The 26,710-nt window shown below is 38.5% G+C and overlaps 1 protein-coding gene across 4 annotated transcripts in view; it reads left to right on the top strand.

Annotated features, from left to right (window-relative positions):
* GUCY2C (guanylate cyclase 2C) overlaps positions 1–26,710 on the top strand; it is a 99,631-nt gene that overhangs the window by 5,936 nt on the left and 66,985 nt on the right. Inside the window, exons 2-3 of one of the 4 annotated variants that reach the window (XM_081821272.1) lie at positions 8,083–8,227; positions 20,777–20,941. In XM_081821272.1, the coding sequence (XP_081677398.1) occupies positions 8,194–8,227; positions 20,777–20,941 (199 nt within the window). In that variant the 5' untranslated portion in view covers positions 8,083–8,193. Of the gene's footprint in view, positions 1–8,082; positions 8,228–20,214; positions 20,942–26,710 lie in introns of those variants that run through there. The other 3 variants (XM_081821273.1, XM_081821274.1, XM_081821271.1) reach the window with 3 other exon arrangements.

The raw sequence follows: 26,710 nt of genomic DNA, 5'->3' as shown, positions 1-26,710 counted from the left end.
AGAGAGAGAGAGAGAGAGCACAAGTAGGGGGAGGGGCAGAAGGAGAGGGAGCCTGCCGTGGGGCTCTATCCCAGGACCCTGGGATCATGACCTGAGCCAAAGGCAGATGCTTAACCGACTGAGCCACCCAGGCACCCCTTAACATAACTCTTAATAAGAGCAATGTGGTTAGAACTCTACCAAAATATAATTTCTCACCTATTAAATAACCCAAAGTCTAAAAGTTGAACAACAGATTCTGTATGAGGGGCTGTGAAGAACCAGGTACTCTCACACATTCCACGTGGGGATTGCCTCATAGGACCTAAGGCCAAGGTAGGTAATCTAGCAATGTCCATTAAAACTATAACTTGCATTTACTCTTTGACCCAAATATCTCCTTTCTGGGAATCTATTTCTCATAAGCACTTATACAACTGTACAATAACACGTGCACAAGGTTATTCCTTGTAGCAGTATTTCTAATAGCCAAAGATAGGGGAAAATCCATGTTCATAACATAAGAGACCGCCTCTTACAATAAAAATGAAAAATCTACAGGATGAAATACTGTGCAGCTATTTTAAAAATAAGAATGAAGAAGATCTCTATGTACAGATGTGGAAATACTTCTAGGATTTTTACCATTAAGTAATGTCAGTGGATAAGAAAGTAGCTTAAAAGGAACATATATATATATATTTATATTTATTTAAAAAGCTGGAATAATTAAAGTAAAACTAATAAGAATTGTTACCTATGTAAGGTAGATGGAACAGAATAGAGGGGGACAATGATTAGAATGAAGTTATATAGATCACTTTTTATATTTCATTGCTTGTTTCTTATTGATTTGTAGATGTTTGGTTTTTGAAAGATTTTATTTATTTATTTGAGAGAGAGAGAGTGTGCACAAGCAGGCAGAACAGCAGAAGGAGAGGGAGAAGCAGGCTCCCCGCTGAGCAGGGAGCCCGACATGGGGCTCGACATGGGGCTCAATCCCAGAACCCTGGGAACATGACCTGAGCCGAAGGCAGATGCTTAACTGACTGAGCCACCCAGGTGCCCCTATTTGTAGATCTGCACATATTAATCTTTTGGCAATTACACATAGTACAGTTATTTCTCTGAATTGTATTTTCACTTTCTTTAAAGTGCACTTGATGAGTAGAAGTTCTTAATTCTAATGCAGGAGGAAAAAACTTGCTTTCCCTTTGTGATTTTTACATTTTTGTGTTTGTTTTACAAAACATACCCTCCATAAACATTTAAAAACAGATCATTCCCATCTTATATAAACTCTTTCAAAGAATAAAAAGAGAAATAATATATTTGAACTCATGAGATTCATACAACCTTGACACTCCAAACCAAACAAAAATAGTCCTTTCTCATAGCATGAATGTAAATTACAGACCAATATCACTCAAGACATAGCTGCAAAAATACAAGTAAAATATTAGCAAACCAAATCTCGCAATGTATAAATAAGAAAATAAATATATTATGACCAAGTGGGATATATTGCAGGAATCGTTTAACATGATAAAATATGCTGATATAACTCTCATTAAAAAATAAAAGTAGAAAAAGCATTTGATCATCTCAATAGATGCAGACACCCAAAGCATTGCTTTATGATTAAAAACTTGGAAAACTTGAAATAGAAGAAAATATCATTAACATGATAAAAGAATCTAAATAACGTAAAAACTATTAGAGTGAACATCACACTTAATGGTGAAATGTTAAAAAGCATTATCTTTAAAATAAACATAGCAAGACATATACTGTTAGGTGAAAACAAGAAATAAGAAAGGAGGGGAAATCATATAAAAACTTACCTTCCCACATAGGCAAGCTAAAATGCACAATCTCCCTACTCCTGTTTAAAACAACATACTAAAAAAAGAAAAAAGAGAAAAATATCATTTAGTAAGCAATGTTTTCATATACAGAAAACTTATTTATCTACTACATTAATTAGTATGTAATAAAAGTTTAGCAAGGTTGTCAGATATAAGATCAAAATAAAAACTTTTTTTAAAGATTTTATTTATTTATTTGAGAGAGAGAGAAAGAATGAGAGAGAGAGAGAGCATGAGAGGAGGGAGGGTCAGAGGGAGAAGCAGACTCCCCGCTGAGCAGGGAGCCCAATGTGGGACTCGATCCTGGGACTCCAGGATCATGACCTGAGCCGAAGGCAGTTGCTTAACCAACTGAGCCACCCAGGCACCCCAAAATAAAAACTTTTAATTTCTATCCACAATTACAGATTTAAATATGACTTGCAATTCACTTACAATAACAAATATATAGGAGTTATGAATAATTCTTATAAATAATGTACAATATTCTTATGTATATAATTGTAAAACTTCATTTAGATACATCAATAAAGATGTAAGTGAAAGGACAGACTTACCATGTTCTTGAATAAGAAGTCTCATTAAAGATTTCAAATATCCCCAAATGGATTATGCTCATAGTTTTTAACCTTTACACTACCCCCTAAAGACACTATGGAATAATTTTTTTTTTTTTTTTTTACAAGTAAGGAGGTTTATATTGTCTTTCTGGCTTCTTCATCTATATCCTAAAGTATTTTGCACTTCACCCAAGTGTAATAATGAAAAAGGGAAAATAGAAGAATACAAGTTCTATATTTGTTTGGAGACAATATTGAAGTCTGATTGTAATCATATTTAAAAATGGGAAATAATTGCCAGGAGATTATGGTCATCAGGAAATTAATATTGAAAACTATAATAAACCACCTTTATAAGGCTTTGTACTTTTCACATTACTGCCAAATCCACCTTTTTTAATTCCTCAAGGTCCTTTAAAAAATCTATTTATTCAATGAATATTTATTGAATTTTGACTACATTGTTTGAGATAGAGATACAGAAATGAGTAAGACAGTTTAATTCCTTGAATTAATAGAGCTTAAACTACATTGTTTGAGGAGATGGAGATACAGAAATGAGTAAGACAGCTTAATTCCTTGAATTAGTAGAGCTTAAATGGGGGAGGCAAATTAATTCATTAATTAACAAGATAGTGTTAAATGATGATCCCTCTTATAAAGAAAATAAGGCAAAGTAATATAATAGAGAATGGCTAGGGGAAAGAGGTATTTTTTAAACTGAGTAATCAAAAGAAATGCCTCTAGGAGGTGCCATTTGAGCTGAAATCTGGTAACAGGAAGGACACTGTCTTGGGGCCAGCTGCCTGTGGAAGGAACAGCAAATGCAAACACCCATAAGTCGTGGAACTTTCTAACCAAGGCAGAGAGTGATAGGAGATGAGACCAGCAATGTAGCAAGAGGATTATCATGTAGAGTAGTGGTTCTCCAAGTCTGGTGCATCTTGGTAAGTGTCCACAAGACATTTTAAGAGGTCAGCAAAGGCAAAACTATTTTCCTTTCATAAGAATACTGAGATAACATTTGCCTTTTCTTCTTTTCTCTTTTGTTGACATTAGTGTTAATAGCTCAAAAGCAATGGTAGGTAAGACTGCTGTAACCTCAGCACAAATCCCCGAATGATACTGGTAGTTTTTATATTCTTCACTCACCACATATCGTTTGTATGATTGAGTTGCAAGCTAGTCACCTCAAGAACGCACTGACAGTATTTGTTACCAATGTTGAAATTTGAGCACACAAGTGAAAATTAAAATTTCAGAAAACTTGGATCAGCTACTATGAGCTTAACATCTTCCTGATACGGAAAGACTTTTCTAATGAGATCAAGGATGATATAACAAATGTGATATTTTGGTATTGTATAATGAAATGTGTTAACATTTGAAAGATCTGCATAACTGTAAACAATATTTTCCAGATTAGCCAATGCATGATGTGTACAAGATAGCCCAATAGATTTTAATATATCAGAGTATGAAAGTTCCTTGATATAGTTCCAGATTTCAGATTGCAACAAACATTTAACAAACTACCACTTGTCAGGGGCGCCTGGGTGGCTCAGTCGGTTGAGTGTCCATCTCTTGGTTTCGGCTTAGGTCATGATCTCTCTCTCTCTCTCTCAAATAAATAAATAAATCTTAAAAAAAAAAATAGAAAAGAAACTACCACTTGTTAAGTTTGAATATAGAAACAGACTATCTTCAAATATCTGAAAAGGCTATTAAAATGTAGGCTATAAAATAATAAAATAAATAATAAAAGGCTATAAAATATAACTCCTCCCATTTTTAGCTATGTATCTATGTGAGGCCAGGTTTTCTTCATATGCGTCAATCAAAAACAACAAAAAGATTGAGTGCAGAAGTAGATACAAGAATCCAACTGCCTAAGACAAAATCAGAGAGAGACCAACCATAAGAAACTTTTAACTATAGAAAACAAACAGAGGGTTGCTGGAGGGGAGGTAGGTGGGGGTATGGGATAACTGGGTGATGGGCATTAAGGAGGGTACTCGATGTAATGAGCACTGAGTGTTATATGCAACTAATGAATCACTAAACTCTACCTCTGAATCTAGCAATACATTATATGTTAATTAATTGAATTTAAATAAATAAATAGAGTCGAATGCTGAACTGACTGAGCCACCCAGGCACCCCAAGAAATAAATTTCTGTTGTTTATAAAAAAAAAATTCCAGCTGTCTTCTATTAAAAGATTTGCAAAAAATGTAAAATAATGCCATAATTTCCATCAACTTTTTTTTTCAATTATTTTTATTATTTATTTGTGAGAGAGAGAGAGCATAAGCAGGGGGAGTGGCAAGCAGAGGGAGAAGCAGGCTCTCCTCTGAGCAAGGAACCCGATGCGGGACTGGATCCCAGGACCCCAGGATCATGACCTGAGCCAAAGGCAGATGCTTAACCGACTGAGCCACCTAGGCATCCCAGCTTTTTTTGTTGTTGTTTTAGAAAATACAGTTTTTTCCATAAAAATATATATTGATGTTAACACATAATGGGCTTAATGTTATTATTTATAATTAAATAACAAACTTGTTAATGTTTTCTTCCTTTTTTCTTTTTTAAATTTTATTTTAATTCTAGTATAATTAACATATAGTGTTATATTAGTTTCAGGTATACAGTATAGTGATTCAACAATTCTATACATTACTCAGCGCTCATCAAGATAAGTGTACTCTTAATCCCCTTTACCTATTTCACCCATCCCCCCATCCACCTCCCGTCTGGCAACCACCAGTTTGTTCTTTATATTGAGGAGTCTGTTTTTCGGTGTGTCTTCTTTTTCTTTGCTTGTTTTGTTTCTTAAATTCCACATATGTGGGGCTCCTGGGTGGCTCAGTCGGTTAAGTGTCCAACTCTTGGTTTCAGTTCACGTCGTGATCTCAGGGTCGTGAGATTGAGCCCTGAATCAGGCTCCATGCACAGCACAGAGTCTGCTTGAGCTTCTCTCTCTCCCTCTCCCTCTATCCCCTTCCCCCACTTCTAAAATAAATAAATAAATATTTTAATTCCATATATGAGTGAAATCATATGGTATTTGTCCTTCTGACCTATTTCACTTAACATTTTACTCTCTAGATCCATCCATGTTGCTGCAAATGCCAAGATTTCATTCTTTTTTATGGCTAAATAATACTCTATTATATATATTATTTATCACATCATGTTTATTCATTTATCTATCAATGGATACTTTGGCTGCTTCCATAATTTGGCTAAATTCTAAATTCTTTCCTGGTTATTTAAGTTGGTCTAATTTCTTGTCCTGCAGCCAACTCCCAACCCCCAGTCTCTGTTAATAGGCACAGAGAAGAAAGAGCTTTGCCTCTGGACTGTGGCAAAATCCATCCAAATTCTGGCTCTATCAGTTAGCACACATATGATCTTGGGCCCAGAGAGCTTCCTTCCTCTATAAAATAGAGATTAAAAAACTCTCCAAAGTACGGTTGGGAAGTTAATTAAATAATGACTATAAAAAGGACCACTGGAATAGCAAGTGCCCAGTAGGTGCTCAATGAAAGGCAGATGTTAATCCTTATGCCATTTAAGTTTCCTCCCTCTTATACTTCACTGACCCTTCCATGATTTTTCAGGCTCTTTTCTTCAAGCCCAATAATTTCTATGTTAGATATAGATATGCTATTTGTTTGTTGTCTGCCTCACATACAGAAATCTTTTAAGTGAACAGTTATCAGCAAAGGAGGCAAAGCCGGTTTGATGAAGTCCAACTCTGTCACCTGTTTAGACCTCCATATTTTCATCCTTATCTTCTATTCATCTTTCCTGAGCTTCTAACCTAGGTCCTCAACCCTCTCCATCCTTCACCATGCTTTTCACATGTTTCATTTGGGGAATTTCTTGTTCTTCATCTGAGTATACCATTTCAGGAATCCTTCAACTTGAACAGGGAGAATTTGAAACTTGTATCTCAACTGCTGTCATCTCTGACTCCCTTTTTAAAGTTAAACTCAAGTTTCCATCAGCAGCACCACACACATTATATAGCAATAAATAACACCAAGAAGACTGATACCAGAAACTTGATCGACTTCCATTTTCTCATAATAAAATCCAAACCTCTTGCATCATTGTTACCATTCCTGCTCATTTCATGTTTATGTTTCAGTCAACCCTTATAGCTTTCTCTCTAAAATTTTGCCAAGAATTCTCACTAGCTCCCACATTCCCATCATCAGTGGGATTGTATTTTCTTTCCAGACAAATCTACAGCTTTGTACTTTGTTTTGTTGACTCAGCTTCTGCTTCTCTGGCAAACACCTTAGACACTCTTTCTTTTTATTTCACTGGGATGTTGTGGGTGCTTGCTGTAAATGGGCTTGGCTTCTTTCTCATGTCTCACTTATCAGGGTCATTTAATCACCGTCTAGATCTCTGAGAATTTAAAAGCCTATAAAGATGTTTGAGACTTGAGAGAAAAGAATCTTGGCTCTGAAATACAAAAATAAAATAAAATAACTGTAAAGTCAAAACTGATACTTTATATTTTATTCCAATAGCAAAACTATAAAAGGTCTTTCAAGTTTTAAAAGAAAAATGATACGTGTGCAATGTGGTTACATTTAATACACTTGATATGTTGTGTCTTTGGGCAACCAATTTTTGCAATCTTGAAGGATTAAGAAGACTTTTTTATCCCCTTGATCTTCTTATCACTTTAAATCCAATCCTATTTCATCAGGCATTTGTTCATCCTTCAAATAATTTTGACAAATTTTAAACATTTGACAAATTAATTTTTCCTCATATATATAACATGAAAAGGAATATCTACCCCTCTACATTTCGGAACTTCTGTTTCTTTCTTTCAAATATATCCTGGCTCACTGTAAATATACTTCAGGCAATAAAGAAATATATCTAAATAAATGTAGTGGATTTCTAAAAATTTGTTTTAGGGATAATTTCTAAACCACATCTAGCCATATCATCATTTCTTGGATACATTTGAAATTTCTTCCCACTGTCATTTTTTCCTAATATAGTAAAGCTGGCATATGCTTAAAGTTTTCAATTAACTTCAATTAAATACAATTTTAAATGAAGTGAGAAAAGAAATACCTACTGTGCACAGAAGTGGCACAAAGGAAGGATTAATCAATTCTGCTATTTAGAGAACGGCATTTGGAATAACAATAACTAGCATGTTGAGGACCGAGTGTGTGATAAGCACTTTCTAATGCCATTTTCTAATTTAATTAACCCAAACTTCTCCACACTGGAATCTGCAAAGTTCACAGCAACAGTAGTAACTTAATTTTTACTTGTTGTTGCTCCCGTGTTTCTAAAAATTGCTGGGCACATCTTGCATATTGTCCAGTAAGCCTTCTTGTGCTGTGTATTGCTACAGGCCCACAGTGCATGAGGGCCCCCACGGGTCCTGCCCTCTGGCAGGTGCAATTTGCTAATACACAGAAGTCCCCATCTCGGTGCTGCCACAGCTCCAACAGGCCCTGACACAACCATGCAGGATCCTCAGAGTGCCAGAGCAGTGTGCCCACCTTTGACCAAGTGGAAAAGAGCCTCCCTCTCCGTTATGTGATGGAGTTTATTACGGGGCCGCTAGGAAATGACATCTGTGACTGAATATTCTAAGTATCACATTGCTCTTTCACTTTTTCATCCCAGGCCTTTTTTCTCCCCTGAACTAAAACATGCATTTATGGGCTGGTCCGGAAACAGATTTGAGTAATATGGCCACTAAGCTCTATGGTTCGATGATTGGCAGTGTCCCTGAGAATGAGTTACCTCCAGTGTGGCTCTTCAACACCAGGTAAGTGGATATTGTTTGGGCAAACCCCATCAATCATCTGGCACATCGATCCATGGCCAAATTCCAACAAAGGTTGCCACTCAGGCTTATTGGCTAGAAGAGAAATTTATTTTAATTTATTTTAGAAATGAGAAAAACAAAGATCAGCAAATTTAGGTAATCTGCCCAATTCATATGCTTAGGAAATAGCCAAAACAAGATTCAAAATCCGGCTCCAAGTTTTGTGGGTTTTGGGGGGTTTTGTTTAAGAATATCAAACTACTTCCTGGAACTCAGAGAAGCTCTTCTTTACCTCAGATATACCATTCTGTTCTTTAAATGCTTTTCCTGCCTTTCCAACCACCTGCTAAGGAGGCATCCATAAATAAAACCAGCAATCTCTGTTCATGAAGAGTTTACACTTCAGGGAACTGATCACTGTCTTCTTTCCTCCTTTCCCAAGCTATTATTTTAACCCATGTAACAATGAGGAAGTAATCCTTCAGCCACCCCAGGGAGGAAAAGCAAGAGTAATACATGACTTCTCTATAGGGAAATACAGAGCTCCTTTTTCAGGACTGAAACATCAGCCCAACTAACCCCTCTTTGGCAGCTTAGGAAATGGACTGTGCCTTTTTTTGTCTGTTGTGTTTGAGGTAAGAGAAGACAAATCAAGCTATTTCTGGAACGTAGACAACATTGTTACAGCTGAGCCACACTACTAGGGACTCCAACACTTACTTCCTGCAGTATACAAACACAGCTACCTGGACGGAGGAGCTAACCCGAGAGTCACTAGGAAACTTAACAGATTCCTAACTACCCCTGGCAAGTGTATAACAATCCCCTACTCCAGCCCTTCCTGAGCACAGAGGAATACTGTACAAAATGGGCTTGGGAAGGTGGGAGAGGAAGACACTGCTCAAGGATTAAACAGAGTTTTTCTTAGAATGGGTAAGGGGGAGGACTCCAGGAAAGGACTATGATGAGGGAAAGAAACAAATTTGCAGCCTGACACATCTCAGGCGCTGGTGCTAGCTTGGGATACATAGCCCTCATCTGCGATAGTGATGCGGGGATCAGGAGGGTCACCCTTCCTTGTGATCTAGATAAGATTACTTTGAATCTCATTCCATACTAGTAGAAAGTCTAAAAGTCCTCCCCAATATTTTGTTAAATCCTGAAGTCTTGAGTTATCATGATCATCTCTGACTTCAGACTCCTGCATCCGCAAATCACCTAGCCATCCTGTTTCTGTTCTTACCCTATCAGTCTGGATGCATCCAAGCACCTTTCTGTAATTCCCACCAATATGGCACAGATTTGACTGAAGGTTTGGGAAGAGTTAACCAGTTTTTTTTTTGAAGATTTTATTTATTTATTTGACAGAGAGAGACACAGCGAGAGAGGGAACACAAGCAGGGGGAGTGGGAGAGGGAGAAGCAGGCCTCCCGCGGAGCAGGGAGCCCGATGTGGGGCTCGATCCTGGAACCCTGGGACCACGACCTGAGCCGAAGGCAGACGCTTAATGACTGAGCCACCCAGGCGCCCCCAAGAATTAACCAGTTTTACCAGTTTTAAATTCCCACTAGAATACAGTTCTCACAAAGGCAGACATTTGATCATGATACAATAGCTCCAGTGCTGAAAACAATGAGAGAATGCTCAGTGAATATCAGCTGTAGGCATAAGTGAGGCATCTTTTCCTCAAGGAAAATACAAGCAACCTCTATTTATTTTATACATCTTTGTTCTTAAAAGTCTTCAGCCCATCCCACTAGGCCTTTTTCACTGGCCATTTTTTTTCTATATCACTTCCAGCCTCTCTCCACCTTGCTAGTTCCTCTTTCCATCTCTCCTCCTTACTCCCTTCTTCCTGGATTGGCCCTGGGAACTTCAGATTTTCCTCATTTTATTATGTAAAACAATTTGTATTTCCCTATGCCTAATTCCCAAGTTTTACATATCCAAAACCCCACTTGAGTACTCAGCAAAACCTCATAGCCTTTTTGCTACCTGAATCCTTCTGGCATTATGTTATCCTATGTAAGGCTGGAAAGTATTTGCTTTGCAGGGAAAAAAAAAAATCAGTGAAGGCAGGAATCATTTAAAAGTGTATCTTTATACCTTAAATTTTTAATTTTATGTCAAAGCATATACATGTTCACTTTTTGCCAGTTGGTTGACGTTAGGCCAAGGGATTTTCTTTGTGCAGGAGTTCCCCTGATCGGAGCTCTGAATCAGCTTTCTGAAGTAAACCAAACCCCTAGAGTATTTTCTGTGATTTTCAGTGTTTGCTGTTTGCAGACAATTGACAAATTCTATAAAGGCAGATTATTTTTAGGTTTTTTATGTTATTCCCCAGTGTTTTATAGCAGTCTTCCCACAGCACTTTTCTTAGTAATTTGCCTTTAAGATTTCCAAAATTTTTCATATGTATTCTTATCAGATTACATAACATTTAATTGGGGACAGAGCTTTGTAAGTAAATTTGGCAAATTTGGACACAAACACAAGGGACCCTTGGTAAGCAAACAACTTCACTACAGGGAGCAGAAGTGCACATGACTGCTGGCTCCCAGCATCCGGTGTTTGTTTCAGTTTGAGTCTGTTCAGTCATCAGTTAAGAAACATGTCACTGGGGTGTGTGGGTGGCTCAGTCGGTTAAGCATCTGCCTTCGGCTCAGGGCATGATCCCAGATCACGAGCCCCACAGCGGGCTGTCTGCTCGGCGGGGAGCCTGCTTCTCCCTCTGCTTGTGCTCTCTCTCTCCGTCAAATCAATAAATAAAATCTTAAAAAAAAAAAAAAAGGTGTTACTGTTGCCATTTCTTCTCAATAAATTCAGATCAGAATTTCTAACTTTGTACTTACTAAAAAAAAATGTCATGTTTTAGTTCCCTTAGCTGGTAAAATTCCTTTTGAAAAACTCATTGTTGCATCGCCACTGAGATCACAAGACAGAGGAAGCCTCGGGCTGCTGTGAAGGCAGAGATGCAGGGCCCCTCCAGTCCCGAAGGTGAGAAGGAGAGCTTAGCAGGAAGCCTGCAAGAGAGACCCAAAGTGTTGCTAGAAGCAAAAGGGTGGCACGTGCAAGCAGCTTACTCAGTTACCCCTTCCCATATGGAGTCATTTCTCTTCTTTTCTCCTGTCTTTGAGAGGATTTGTGTCCTGTTGAGGAGTGTGTCTTTAACTCTGCCAGCTCCGGTGTTTTATTATTTGCTTTTGACCCTTGAAACTCTCCCAGCAAACCTGCCTCCCTTTAATTATGATCTACGTACTAGTAGTTTTAGGATCCGGGAAGGGCTGTTATCTTGAGTCTTCCCATTCGGAAATCTTTTCCTGGCTACGTGCCCTAATCAGAGGATTCCCAGAACTGCATGTACCTTCTGTTTTCATATCTGAATTAAAAGCACCCGGCAGGGGCGCCTGGGTGGCTCAGTTGGTTAAGCGACTGCCTTCGGCTCAGGTCATGATCCTGGAGTCCCTGGATCGTCCTGCATCGGGCTCCCTGCTCAGCAAGGAGCCTGTTTCTCCCTCTAACCCTCCCCCCTCTCATGTACTCTCTCTCTCTCTCTCATTCTCGCTTTCTCAAATAAATAAATAAATCTTTAAAAAATAAAAAAAATAAATAAAAAAAATAAAAGCACCCAGCATGGGATGCCTGAGTGGCTCAGTCGGTTAAGCGTCTGCCTTCGGCTCAGGTCATGATCCCAGGGTCCTGGGATTGAGTCTCACATCGGGCTCCTTGCTCAGCAAGGAGCCTGCTTCTCCCTCTGTCTGCCTCTGTCTCTCTCTCTCTGACAAATAAATAAAATCTTAAAAAAAAAAAAAAAAGCATCTGGCAGTTTTCAACCTCATTTTCCCCACCACCACCACCACCACCCCCCGACATGGCTTTCGTTCACATTTGCAATTTCCAGACCAAATGAACAAAAGCAAAAAGTCGACTCTCTCCTACAATAGGAAGTGGCAAGAGCAAAAATTAAGTTAGAAAACCACTGCTTGAGTCCCAGCTTGGCCGCCAGATGTGCAACATATAAAACCATTACCCGCAGAGGTTAATCAGCCTTGGGATGGCCATGTGCCTCTCTTGCGACCTGGTGTTCCAGTCTTCCTGACATCACTCCCCAGGGAACACCCACTCCTGACCTCCTGACCTCTATCAGTCACCCACCACCACCCACCCCACCCCATAGAATAATCCCAGCATCTTCCTTCTAAATCAAAGCTAAATTCTGTGAAGTCAGAGTACCCACTATCCTCCCTGCAGGAGACACCACGATTGAACCCGCCCTCTTCCACATCAACCATCCCACCGACATGGGCCTTTAGTGTCCCATCTTCTCCAGCATGTTTCATTCCCAAACTGATACGCCACAATCAACAAATGCCTCAGTATCTGATCTCTTCGTGGGCTCTTCCCTATACCTCCTGGCTGTGCTGGGATTAGGAGGAGCGATATCTTAGGGATGGGGTACACACAGGTGCAAAGGCCCTGGTGATATTTTGTATCTTAAACTATAATGTATGTAGATGAGGGTTCATTTTATGATTCTTTTAATTTGTATATATTCATTTCAGACTATGCCTTTATATGAATTATCTACTTCATAATTTAACAATTTTTTTAAAAAATCAGCCTGTGTTTCTTTGAGGCAGACACCATCCAGCCATGATACTCTCCATCCCTTTTGGTCAACCCCTGTTGAGTGCTAAAGGACTGGTTGTTCTCCCTAATTTATTGTTACATGAATAGATCTTCCCATAATTCTTCTCTTTCTGGTTACCACTCGATTTCTCCCCTCTGCTTCTGGTAAGAGAAGCATAACTTCCACTTGTTTTCAATAACTGAGTACATTTCTAGAACCAGCCTATCCTTCAGGTTCCCGTCTGCTATAAAATGATGAGAATCACAACTAGTACCATTCAATTTTACTAATCCCTTCTATTGAGGTTTAGTTTATTGAGTACCCAAAATGCATTTCTTATTCTACCTGGGATGAACAGTAGAACCAGCTAGGCTAAGTCAGGGGAACCAGAGAGTTACACCAGGCAATCACTGTCCTATCCCAGGAGGTCTGAAGACAGACTTCTTATAATCACTCACAGGATCTCTCTCAAGTCATGTCCTGAGCAAGTCCTGCAATGGGGGATGTAACTACCAGTGGCAAGGTGTCATCAGCTGGACTAGAGGACCAGTCAAGTGACCTGAAGAATGGCTACACTTCAGATTTTATTTAAAAAAATATTTGGAAGGTCACCATCACTTTGATTGATTGAATTTATCAGCAAACACATATTATATTTGGTGACTTTTACAATGTAAATAGTGTTACCTCTGGAGAAAAGTTATACTGCTAGTTAACACTTATTTTTCAAAACTTTCAAGTTTTTTCCCCAACTTTATTGAGGTATAATTAACAAATAAAAATTGTATGTATTTAAGATTTCCAACTTGATGTTTTGATATATGTATACATTTTGAAATAAGCACTACAATCAAGCTAGTTAACATATCCATCACCACATATAATTACCATTTTCTTTCGTGTGTGTGTGGGGGGGGCGGTGAAAACACTTAAAAATTTATCCTCTTAGCACATTTCAAGTATACAATACAATATTGTTAACTATAGTTACATTGCTATACATTAGATCTTCAAGACTTGCTCATGTCCCATAACTGGAACTTTGTATTCCCTGACCAAGAGCTCCTCATTTCCCTCTCCCCTCAGTTCTTGGCAGATACCATTCTACTCTCCACTTCTATGAGTTTGACTCTTTTAGATTCCACATATAAGTGAGTTCATGTATTTGTCTTTCTGTGTCTGTCTTATTTCATTCAGCATAATGTCCTTTAAGTTCCTCCACACTGTTGCAAATGGCAGGATTTCTTTCTTTCTCATGGCTGAATAATATTCCATTGTGTGGAATATCTATCCATATCTATACATATATAGACACACACATTTTATACATTTATTTATATATAAATATATAATGTAATTATATGTTATAATTATTATAATATATATTTAACACATTTTACTTATCCATTCATGCATTTGATGGATGATTTTTGGAGATGATGTGAGGTAAGGGTCCAATTTCATTCTTTGCATGTAGAAATCCAGTTTTCCCAACACCACTTATTGAAGACATATCCTTTCCCCATTGTATGCTCTTGGCACCCTTGTCAATGACCAATTGATCATAGTGTGTGAATTTATTTATGGGTTGTCTGTTCTGTCCCATTGGTCTATAAATATGGTTTTATGCCAGTACCACACTGTTTTGATTACTATGACTTTGTAATATATTTTTAATTCAGGATGTATGCCTCCAGTTTTGTTCTTTCTCAAGATTTCTTTAGCTATTCAGAGTCTTACGTGGTTTCATACAAATTTTAGGATTGTTTTTCTATTTCTTTAAAGAATGCCATTGGGATTTTGGTAGGGATTGCATTTGCATTGAATCTGTAGATCCCATTGGGTAGTATGGACATTTTAACAATATTAATTCTTTTAATTCATGAACATGGGTTGTCTTTCCATTTATCTGTGCCTCTGTAATTTCCTTCATCAATGTTTTATAATTTCAGTGTACAAATCTTTTACCTCTTTATGTTTATTCCTAAGTATTTCATTCTTTTGGTTGTTATTATGAGTGGGGTTGTTTCTTAATTTTCTTTTCAGATAATTTCTTGTTTGTGTATAAAAATGCATCTGATTTTTGTATGTTGATTTTGAATTCTGCAACTTTACTGAATTTATCTCTTGGTTTTAATGTTGGGTTTGTTTTTTGAGTCTTTAGAGTTTTCTAGAAATATAGTCATGTCATCTACAAATAGATCATTTTACTTCTTCTTTTCTGATTTGGATGCTATGTAATCATAATAATAATACACACAGAGAGAGAGAGATTGATAGATCTTTACCCCCTGGTTCCTGACACAGAGCTCCTAAATCCTTTAGAATTTCCTGGGTGGTAAGAGTGGCTTTTGTTCTAATGATGCAATTCTTTGTGGGCTTGTGCATAGCTTCAGGATGGGGTCTGATCACCAGACAGACCAAGCAAAGCCATTATTAGAAGCTTGGAACTTTTTTCCCCAATCCCCATCCTCTGGGAAGGGGAGAGGGACTAGAGATTGAGTAAATGCACTTGCACGGAAGCTTCCATAAAAATCCCAAAGTACAGTGTTAGGAGAGTGCTTGTGTTGGTAAATAGATCTACATGCCAACAGGGTGGTGCAACCCAACTCCAAGGGGACAGGAGCTTTTGCACTCAGGACACTTCCAGACCTCTCCTATGTATCTCTTCATCTGGCTGTTCATCTGCATCCTTTATCATATTCTTTATTATATAATAAATCAGTAAATGTGTTTCCTTGAGTACTATGAGTCATTCTAGCAAGTTACCAAACCCAAGGAAATGTTTGTGAGAATCCCAATTTATAGATAGTTGGTCAGGATTACAAATGATATCTTGGGGCTTATGATTGGTATCTAAAGTTGGGGCAGCAGTCTTGCTGGGCTGAGCTCTTAAGCTGTGGAATCTAGTGCTATCTCCAGGTAGATAGTGCCAGAATTGAGTTAAATTTTAGGTCACCCATCTGATATCAGAGGATTGCTTGATGTGTGGAAAACCCACACATCTGGTGTCAGAATATGGGTGTAGGGTGAGAGTAAAGGAGAAATAGATAATTGCTTTAATAGGTGCCTTTTCTTTCTTTTTCTTGCCTAATTGCTCTGGCTAGGACTTCCAGTGCTATTTTGAAAAGAAGTGGCAAGAGTGGCCATCCTTGCCTTGTACCAGATCTTCAAGGGAAAGGTTTCAGGTTTTCCCTATTAATTATTTTAGCTGTGAGATTTTCATAGATGGCCTTTATTGTGCTGAGGTAAGTTTCCTTTATACCTATTTTATTGAGAATTTTAATCATGTACTTTTTTTTAGGTAGGCTCTACACCCAGTGTGGGACTATGGAGCTGTGGGGCTTGAATTCAGGACCCTGAGATCAAGAGTCACATGTTCTACTGACTGAGCCACCCAGGAGCCCTAAGAATTGTAATCATGAATCAATGGACATTGTCATATGCTTTTTCTAAATCTAGTGAGATGATCATGTTTGGTTTTTTTTTTCCTTTTGTTTGGTAATGTGGTATATCACATTGATTTGAATATATTGAACTATCCCTGCATCTCAGAGATAAATTTCACTTGATCATGGTATATGATCCTTTCACTGTGCTACTGAATTCAGTTTGCTAGTATTTTATTGAGGATTTTTCATCTGTGTTCATCAGGAATGTTGGCCTATAATTTTCTTTTCTGATCTCTTTATCTGGTTTTGGTATTAGGATGAGGCTGACTTCGTAAAATGAGTTTGGAAGTGTTCCCTCTTTTTCTGTATTTGAAAGAGTTTAAGAAGGATTGGTATTCTCCTTTGAATACTCGGTGGAGTTTATGCACGAAAACACCTGGTCCTGGACTTCTTTGTTGAGGTTTTCAATTACTGATCCAATGTCCTTATTTGTTATTTGTTTCAGACTTTTCATTTTTTCTTCATTCAGTTTTGGTAGGTTGTATGTTTCTAGAAATTTATGCAACTCTTCTAGGTTACCCAGTTTATTAGTGTTTATAATTGCTTATAATTGTCCCTTCTGATCCTCTTTATTTCTGAGACATCCATTGTAATGTCCACTCTTTCACTTCTTATTTTATTTATATGAGTTTTCTCTCTTTTTCCCTTTAGTTAAGGGTTTGTCAGTTTTATCTTTTCAAAAAACCAATTATTTTGTTGATTTTTTTCTATTCCCTATTCGACTTATTTCTCCTCTAATCTTTATTACTTCCTTCTGTCTGCTAACTTTGGGTTTAGTTTTTTCTTCTAGTTTCTTGATGTATAAAATTAGATTGTTTATTTGAGATCTTTCTTAATGTAAATGTTTATTGTTATAAATTCCCCCCTTAACACTCCTTCTACTCCATCCCATAAGTTTTGGTATGGGTTCGCTTTTCTTTTTTATTTGTCTCAAGATACTCTTTAAGTTCTCTTTTGATTTCCACTTTTACCCAAGAGTTGTTTAAGAGTGTGTTGTTCCATTTCCACAGATTCATGAATTTTCCTTTATTTATTTATTTATTTTTAATTTTTTTGCTGTTATTGACATCTAGTTTTATTCCACTGTAGTCAGAAAAAATTCTTGGAATGGATTTAATCTTCTTGAAATTGTTAAGACTTGTTTTCTGATGTAACACTGATATATCCTAGAAAATGGACCTTGTGCTCTTGAGAAACATGTATTCTTTGCTATTGGATGGAAAGTTCTGTATATGTCTGTTAGATCTATGTGATCTGTAGTATTGTTCAAATCAGCTGTTTTTTCATTGATTTTTTTGTCTTGGTATTCTACCCATTATTGTAAGTGGAATATTGAAGTCTTTTACTGTTATTGTATCGTCAACTTGTCAGTTGTCAAATTTTTCCTTCAGATGTGTTGGTATTTGCTGTATATAGGTAAGTGCTCATGTATTGAGTGCATATATGTTTATAATTGTCCTATTTTCCTGTTGAATTGACCCTTTTATCATTATATAATGTCCTTCTTTGTCTAATTTGTTTGATGTAAGTATAGCCCCCTTCTTTTTCTTGGTTACCATTTGCATGGAATATCTTTTCCTATTTCTTCACTTTCAGCCTATCTGTGTCTTTAAATCTAAAGTGAATCTCTTGTACATAGCATATTGATGAGTATTGGTGGGGTTTTTGGATCTGTTCAGCCAGCCGCTCCATGCCTTTTGATTGGTGAGTTTAATGTATTTACATTTAAAGTAATTATTAAGAGAGGGAGTCAAACCATAAGAGACTCTTAACTATTAAGAATAAACTGAGGGTGGCTGGAGGGGAGGTGGGTGGGGGATGGGCTAAATGGGTGATGGGCATTAAGGAGGACACCTGTTGTGATGAGCACTGGGTGTTATATGTAAGCTAATCACTAAATTCTACTTCTTCAACCAATATTACACTATATGTTAACTAACTAGAATTTAAATAAAAACCTGAAACAAACAAAATAAAGAAAGAAGGTAATTACTGATATGAGAGGATTTTTTATTGCCATTTTATTCATTGTTTTCTGTTGTTTTGCTCCTGATTTCTACCTCTCTTCCATTCTTTTTTCTCCTTTGCTATTTGATGATTTTTTGTAGTGATTTGCTTTTATTTTTTTTCTTTTTTTGTATTTATTAATTTTAATTGCATACAAAATCTTATACTTTTATTCTCCTATCCCTACATTTTGTGTTCTTATCATCAGAGTGCTTCTTTTTATATCATGAACTCATTAAAAACAGGCAGTTCTGTCAGCTGAGGTCAGCACTGGTGAAGACTGCAAGCATCCTTGACGTCAAAACTACAGCAGCAAGTTCTGCTAGCCTTTTCCTGCTCTCTTTCTACCCCCACAGCAGAAGTCCTGGCCAGTGAGATCCCTCTTGGTGCTGGGGTCTGGGGTGTAGGCACCAAGGCACTGGGGAGGGTGGTGCAGTGGCTCCTGTCCCAAGGAGGGTGTACCAGCAGCTCCTTCTCGAAGGAGACACAACAGCATGTACCCCAGGCAGCTCTGTCAGCTGGAGTTAGTGTCAGCAAAGACTGTAGAGGTCCTTGGTGGCAAAAACTGCAGGTTTTCATACCGGTGGTAAGGGCTGCTGGGGTCCTCTTGCTCTCCTTTCCTTGCAGTGGGAGGTCATGGCCAAGGGGATCCCTCTTGGTATGGAGCAGTGCCAGACTGGAGGATGGAATGACACATATAATGCTTATAGTTTTCTTATGGGGCCATCTTGGTTTTTGTGTTCCACTGGGTTGCCACAGCTTCTTCATTGTACTCCAAAGCTCTCCCAGAGCTATTTTCATCAGTGGGCAGTTGTTAATTTGTTTTCGTGGAGGGATGAAAGCTGGGGCTTCTAGCCCTCCATCTGTTGATGTCACTTGCTTTAAGTTTAAAACATAAATTTTGCCTTACATCAAGTCAGTGATGTAAACAATGACATTATTTGGTCAATCATACTACATCTCTGACTATATTTCCAAACCTCCATTTAGATCCAGGTCCCCTTCCCAAAACCAGGCTACTCCCACATCGGCATGGGTTCCTTAAAATCAACATGTCCAAAAACAGAAGTCATGATCTTCTTCACCTACTCCTCTTCCAGAATCCTAGAGCTTAGTAAGCAGCTTTCCCATCTACCCAACTGGACTTATCAGGGCCACTCTTGACTCCTTCCTCTTTCTAATGCCCCAAATCCAAAAAATATCAAGTTCCATCTATTTTACCTCTTAGATATCTCTTGAACCCATCTCCACTGCCACTGCCCTCATCCAGGCCTCCTTTACCTCTCATTTGGACCACAGAAACACTGTCTTAATTTGTTCCATGTCCCCACTCTAGGTCATTTTTTCCATGGCGGCCTAAGAGGTCTTTACAAAATTCATCTGATCATGTTACTTTCTTGACCTTTAGCGTGAAGTTCCAAATCCTTAATGGCTTATAGAAAACCCTATGGCCTACCCTATGGCCTACCCCTACTCCACTGAGAGCCTTTATTGCCACTAGACTCCTAGCTCTCTCTACTTCAACCATGCTGTGTTTCTTTCAGTTCCTCAAACATCCATATCACTTCCCACTTCTGGGCCTTGATACACGCTGTCCCCCTGCCTTCCATATGCTCCTTCTCTTTCCATTCAGTTAACTCCTGTTCATCCTTCAGGGTCTAGCTTAAAGGACAGTTTCTCAGGGAAACTTCCTTGACTTTCTAGAATAGATTGTTAATCTGCCATGTGCCCCGCAGCACTCTGCACTTTTTTTCACAGTTGAGTTATACATAATTATTTATTTAATGTGTGTCTTCACCACCAGAATGCATGTTCCATAAAGACATTAATATATCCACACCACCTATAGCTGGGTACCTAGTGCCTTGCTAATGCCCAGAACCTAGTCAAGTCTCAATAAATAGTTGCTGACCAGGTGATTGAAACACAGTTCTTCCTAGTTAAGGATTCAGTTCCGGTGTGCAGTTACAACCTAAACACCAATAGTCCATGATATTTGTGCTTTCCTTAAGCCCTTTGACCTTTATTTTTCATTTTACAAATCTTTTTATGTATGTACTATACTTTTCTCTTCCCCTTTTTCCTCTTCCCAGTGATGTGTCACAAACTGATGTATTTTTATTGGGTGAGGCCCAGGTAATCTCGCTGTTTATAACTCTGGCCTTTCTGTGAGCAAACACACAAAATGAACTTTGGTTTATCTCCTATCATAATGTAGCTGTTAATTGCTGGCAGGCAGGCTGTATTTCATGGTCCACGTGACCAGTGGGGCATGACCAGAAAGGAGCGTGGGGAAGAGTGGACCAAAGGACCCAGCTAGAGGCTGCCCAGCTGGAGTTCCTGCCTCCGTAAAGGCACAGAGTAAAACAAGTGAGCACAAGGAGTATGGTTCTGAGGTAAGCAAGGTCACAAAGATGACACTATTGGGCTTAGCTTTGTGGTCACTGCTCCTCCGTCCAGGGCTGACGTTCTGGACCTCCGAGATCAGTCAGAACTGCAACAATGGCAGCTACGAGATCAGCGTCCTGATGATGAACAACTCAGCCTTCCCAGAGTCCTTGGATAACTTGAAAGAAGTGGTGAATGAGGGAGTGGAAATAGTGAGACAGCGTCTGCTTAATGCTGGTAAGAATGTAGTCACAGGGTCCACCTCCTCCCTGTTATCGCCTCTGGGGTCAAAGGGTTGCTTAGCCAAGACCTTCCATTCTTTGCCTGATCACCCACTCTCCTCTAAGAGCTTGTCTGACAATCCCTTTCTATTTCAAGGCAGTAGGTCCTCAAAGAGAAGGATTTAAGTCCTACCACAATGTGCTCCATCATAATTCACCCTGGCCCTAACCCAGGGAATGCCAGATGTTCACAGCAGTGAACTGCCCCAGACAAAACTGGATTGATGGCTCCGTTTCAAGGAGGCTTCATGTTCCTTTCTGCAGCTGCTCAGAGGCAGTATTTGGTCTGGGCCTGAGATTTTGCAGGGTTACCAGTCAAGAAGATGAATTAGGAGAGTTAAATTCATACAGATGCTGACTTTTTTCTGGGATTTTTCATCTATCTGTTCACTTTTTACATCTCTGTTGACTATTTTTTTCAAGATTTTATTTATTTATTTGTCAGAGAGAGAGAGAGGGAGAGCACAAGCAGGGGGAGCGTCAGGCAGAGAGGGAAGCAGACTCCCCGCTGAGCAGGGAGCCCGATGCGGGGCTCGATCCCAGGACCCTGAGATCACGACCTGAGCCGAAGGCAGACGCTTAACTGACCAAGCCACCCAGGCGTCCCTCTGTTGGCTATTATTATAAGACATAATCAAATAAGTTTGCAACCAAATTCAGTGTTGCAGTTTTTTTATTGTATCTATTAATTATTACAATAAACTTTATAACTTTAAATAAAATACATAAAGAGAAAATATCACACCTGATCATTTTCAGCCACCTGGATATTTCCAGTGTCTGTTAACATGCCTCTCAGTTTCTTGTTTTTAAGAACATGGCTGGGATCACTATGGTATAGAAACAATTTTCTATCCTTCTGATTTTACTTCACATTATTCTGCAAGTGACTTTCCTATAGCTGCGTAATCTTCACGTGAATCTTCACATCACGTGAGTGGATATATACTATTCCTTGGAGTAGATGTCTTCCCAAGCCATCTAATTATTCCCTGCTGTATGATTTCCTATTGTTTTTAAATTTTCATGATTATTTTAAAATACTACAATAAGCATTTTCATATATACATATACATCTATTTATATGTATATATACACATACATATGTATATATTTTTTTTCCATTCTTGAGGCTAGATAGCCAAAAGTATAATTACTGAGTCAATGACTATATCATACATCTTAATGTTTACTTACGGTTCTAAAGAGGGTATGTCTTAATTTTCTGTATTTAAAACTCCGTGGTAATCAGCTCTTTTCTACTGCCCACGCTGCGTGGTTTCATCAGGCTCATGCTCTCCGTGCCATGTGGCTAGCACAGGTATATGCTATATGTTATTCGGGTACCTCTGCTAATGGCTGTACATAGCGAATGGAAGGTATTTAGCCTCATGCTATACATTTCTGTTCCTGGACTAGATGTGTGTGTTCTAAGAAGTTGTCATAAATAAAATTTGAATAACCACTAAAAATACAATAAAATTCTATGGTAATAATAGCAAGAGGTATCACACATCACATATGTGTAATAAATTTCTGCTGTGCAATATACATTTCTTTCAACCTTGCCTGAGACCAATTCAGACGTAAACAGATGGATCTGATCTAGAACTATAATGGAACTATAAGGTCATTTCATAAAATCCCCTTATTTACCAAGACTGTGGCATCATGGAAAGAACATTTGATTTTGAAATCTAAGGATGTGGATTGGCGTCACTGTCCCAGAGCTTTCTCTCTTTGTGACCCTGGATGAGCAATTTCCCTTAGTCTCTCCGAGCCTTGGTTTCCTTGTTTGAGTACCTGTCATGTCTTAGGTAAGATATATAATCTCTTTAGTCATCACAGCTCTGTAAGATTGGCATTACTGACACAGTTTCACAGTGGAGGTTTAATAACTTTGCTAAAGCCATACAGGTTGCCTATTTGGAAATGAGATTCCAACCCATAACTGTCTGGTTCCAAAGAGCGCATCATACTGCCACTGTAAGATCTTTACCCACCATGAACTAACTTTCTCATTAAAATAAGACAGTGGAACATTGTGGTTAGAAGCAGAGATTTGGAATCAGATCTTGGCTCATATTCCAGCTTTTTATCCACCCATTTATCACCAGTGACCTGGAGCAATTACTTAAGTTTTCCGAGCCTCAATCCCTTTACTTTATAAAATTACAATAGAGAGTAGTTACCTCGTGTGAATATGGTATGAATCAAATGAGGAAATTCATATAAAGTACTTCATACACAGACTGAAACATAGTAAGAACTCGAAGACTGGTTGTTTCATTGTTGTCACTGTTGTGTTTTTGTTGAGGATGTTGTGTTATTGCTGTGGTGCTGTTACTTGACCAAGTTACCAGGATATAAAATAAACAGAGGAGCATAGTGGTAAGATCTGATCTCTGGACTCATATAACCTGAATTTGAATTCCTGATCCATCTGTCACTAGTAATTATAAACGCTTTATTGGGTTGTTTCTTCTAAGTTCTACTCATCTCATTTACAAAACTAGGCATGGTGAAGTGGTTGAGCAGATTAAATGAGTGGAGAATTTTGTGGGGGGTGAAAGAGTAAAGAATGATACCCAGATTTTTGCATGTGATGATGCATTTTGTTAGATGGGTGTTTGTGCATAGGAAACTCAAGAAGTACAGGTTGTGATGGAAAGATAGGTTCATGTTCTAAACATTGTGAGCATTATTATTTGGGGGAAATTCTAAGACAATATACTTAAGGGCTAAATTGAAGAAAATTAAGAGTCCAAATGTGGCTGATGTCCAAATGGAAGAAAACGGTATTTTTTTCTAGTATTTAGGAAGCCTCTGTGGGTTTTGAAGACTAGATAGGATTTGGTGGAAAGCATGAAAAAAGAGATTCCTTCAACCTAAGGACATCAACTCCTCAAAGATGTATGTTCCATGGCTCAGCATGGAATATACATACCCTCCAGTGATCTCCAAATGATCTCATGTGCTGAGGGGGGTCCCTTTCCTAGACTCCAGCACCTATGTTCCGATCCACTTTGGTCCAACCCCATCCTCAAAGTCCTAGGTAGGAGAGAAAGGACTCTGAGATTACTCTATATTCTGTAGCATTCCACGCATCCTCACCAGGTATCCTGGTGAGGTAGAGGTGCAGGCAGGATAAAGATGAGAAACAGCACTTGGGGGAACTGTTTATTTTAAAAGTTAAGCTTTGATTTGAAGTCATTACATTGTCTGAAAATTTTTCAGTATTTTCTCGAGAAATCACTTGGGATTTGGGAAGATAAAAGGGAAGAGATCATCATCTTTCTTTGCCCAATTAAAAAACAAAAGCAAAAACAGTTCACATAACCATAAAATGTTGAGAGGCAGCAGCATACTACGTATGTTCTACAGAAGTGGCTCTCAAACTTTTTTGTCTCAAGACCTATTTACTCTTAAAAATAATTGCAGGCTCTGTAGAGTTCTGCTTATAGTTACATTTACTGACATTTACATTTATATTTATAGTAAACTTACTATAAATATATTTTACATTTATAGTAAATATATTTACTATATTGGAAATTAAGATAGAAATGTTTTGAATATTTGCTTATTGATTCATTTAAAATAATTACAAACACTTTGTTCACATAAATAAAATTTCTTATTAAAGAAAACCTATATTTCTCAAGCCAAAAAATAAAAATAGGTGGGGAAAATGGTATCCATTTATATTTTTGTACATCTTTAATGTCAGGCTTCATAGAAAATGGCTGGATTCTCATATCTCCTTCTGCATTTAATCTGTTGCAATAATACAATTAATATTATGTAGCCTCTCAAAATTCTACTATAAGCTCATGAGAGGAGAGTGGAAAAAACAATGTCTTAATATACTAAGGATAGCTTTGACCTCCTAGCCCTCCTGAAAGAGTCTCGAGGTACCTCTGGAGTCCATGGCCCACACTTTGCGAACTGCTGTTCTACAGCGTATCAGATTCTAGAATCAGACGGTCCTAGGTTCAAAACCCCAGCTGTGTAACCCTAAGCAAGTTAATCTACCTCTCTAGACCTTCATTTTCCCACTTTTAAATTAGGAAGATAAACTATTAATTAACCTCATAGGATTCAGGGGAGACTTAAGGATTGAAATAATGCATGTGAAAATCCAGAGCCCAATGCTAGGCATATAGTAACGGAGATCATCCAATTCTGGTCTATCTATAAATGGCTGAGGACCTGGGGCCCCAGAGATGAAGTCACTTGCCTGAGGTCACACTCAATAGATGTTGGCTCCCCTTCTTCCAGATCCTGTGCAGGATTTATACTTGGGTTTTGCTGTGCCCATCTGCCATGGGCTGCCTGGACCATTGGATTTTTAAGTGGGTCATCTTCAGTCCCCTCATGGTGGCAGGAGGGAGCAGAGCCCTCATACGAGGCGGGGAGGAAGAGCTATCCTAGACATTAACAGCCGGGGGTGTGGCCATCTTCCCAAAGCCCTGTTTTCATAACGTGACTGTGTCCTGGTCTCCACTCCACTCCCTGACTCTTCTTGCTGCCTTCTAAGACCCATCTCCAGCACTGTTTTCCACTGGTCCCCATCTGCACTCTCCTTTTCTTCTGGGGCCCCCACAGCCTCACTCATACTATCCTTCTGGCTTTATATACCCTACATTCGCCCTATTGCTATGAGAATTAAATAACAAAAGGGGGGTATAAAGTGTTTGGTATTACAGCTGGCACATGGCTACATTCAGAGTTAATTGCTGTTAAATCCATCACCAGCCCCACCTCTTCTATTAATTTTCTCTGACTGGTCTTATTGCATTGACTTCTCCCATTTGACTAGACCTACTGCCAACCTTATTTAGATCTCTTACTGAACAAAGTATCAGAATAAGTGTTCTTGAATCAACCCTCCCTCCCCCAAAAAAGGCAAGGGATAAAATGCTCCCTAGTCGAAAGACACATCTCTGAGGCGGCTATAGAAATACAAAGACTATTTTGTTCTCTGCCTTGAAAAACATTCTTATTTGGATGTTCAGAAGAACAACAACTTCTGTTGTTGATGTGCTTTACTTTTTTAAAGGTATTAAAATTATTACATTTGACAATTATGGTTTTAATCCCATTTTATCTATGAAGGCACCAAGTTAGAGAAATTCAAATGGCTTGTGCAAGAACCCACAGAAAGTCACTCATCCTGTAACCAGCAGTGTGACTAGCAATTGAGTTTCCAGACTTTCTGTGTAAGGGCTTGGCCAAATGAAGGATGCCTCTGCTTAGGAATCAAACATCTGTCCTGAATATTTTTTATTGGAAGGAAACAAAATGGAAGAGAAAGAGCTTGGTCAAATGGTTGTGCTGTCTTTTTATTCCCTTCCAAGAAATAGTATCTAGCAATACCCAGGGGTATCATCCTCAATGCTCTTGCCCTTATCTGATCCATTATCCAAAGATCCTAGACCCTGATGGACACAGTTCACTTTGGCTCTGGGGTCCAACCACAGAGGTACCAGCGTGCACATTGGCAGCAAACAGAATCAGCACCTTGGGAACGTGAAAGAACAGATATCATACTGTCTGTACCTCTGCTTTCCTAAAACTCTCCAGACAGTAGAAGAAACTTGCTGGGACTACAAGCATGAAAGAGGAGGGCCATGGATGGAATGAAAATGTCATAAAACTGGATTGTGGGATGGTTGCACAAATATATATGCTTACTAAAAATCATTGAATCGTACACTTAAAA

This window comes from Leptonychotes weddellii, chromosome 5 (assembly GCF_054177405.1).
Source record: "Leptonychotes weddellii isolate Sample4059 chromosome 5, ASM5417740v2, whole genome shotgun sequence".
NCBI lineage: Eukaryota > Metazoa > Chordata > Mammalia > Carnivora > Phocidae > Leptonychotes > Leptonychotes weddellii.
Note: the sequence above shows the minus strand (reverse complement) of the source record. Positions and strands in the feature narration are given on the sequence as shown.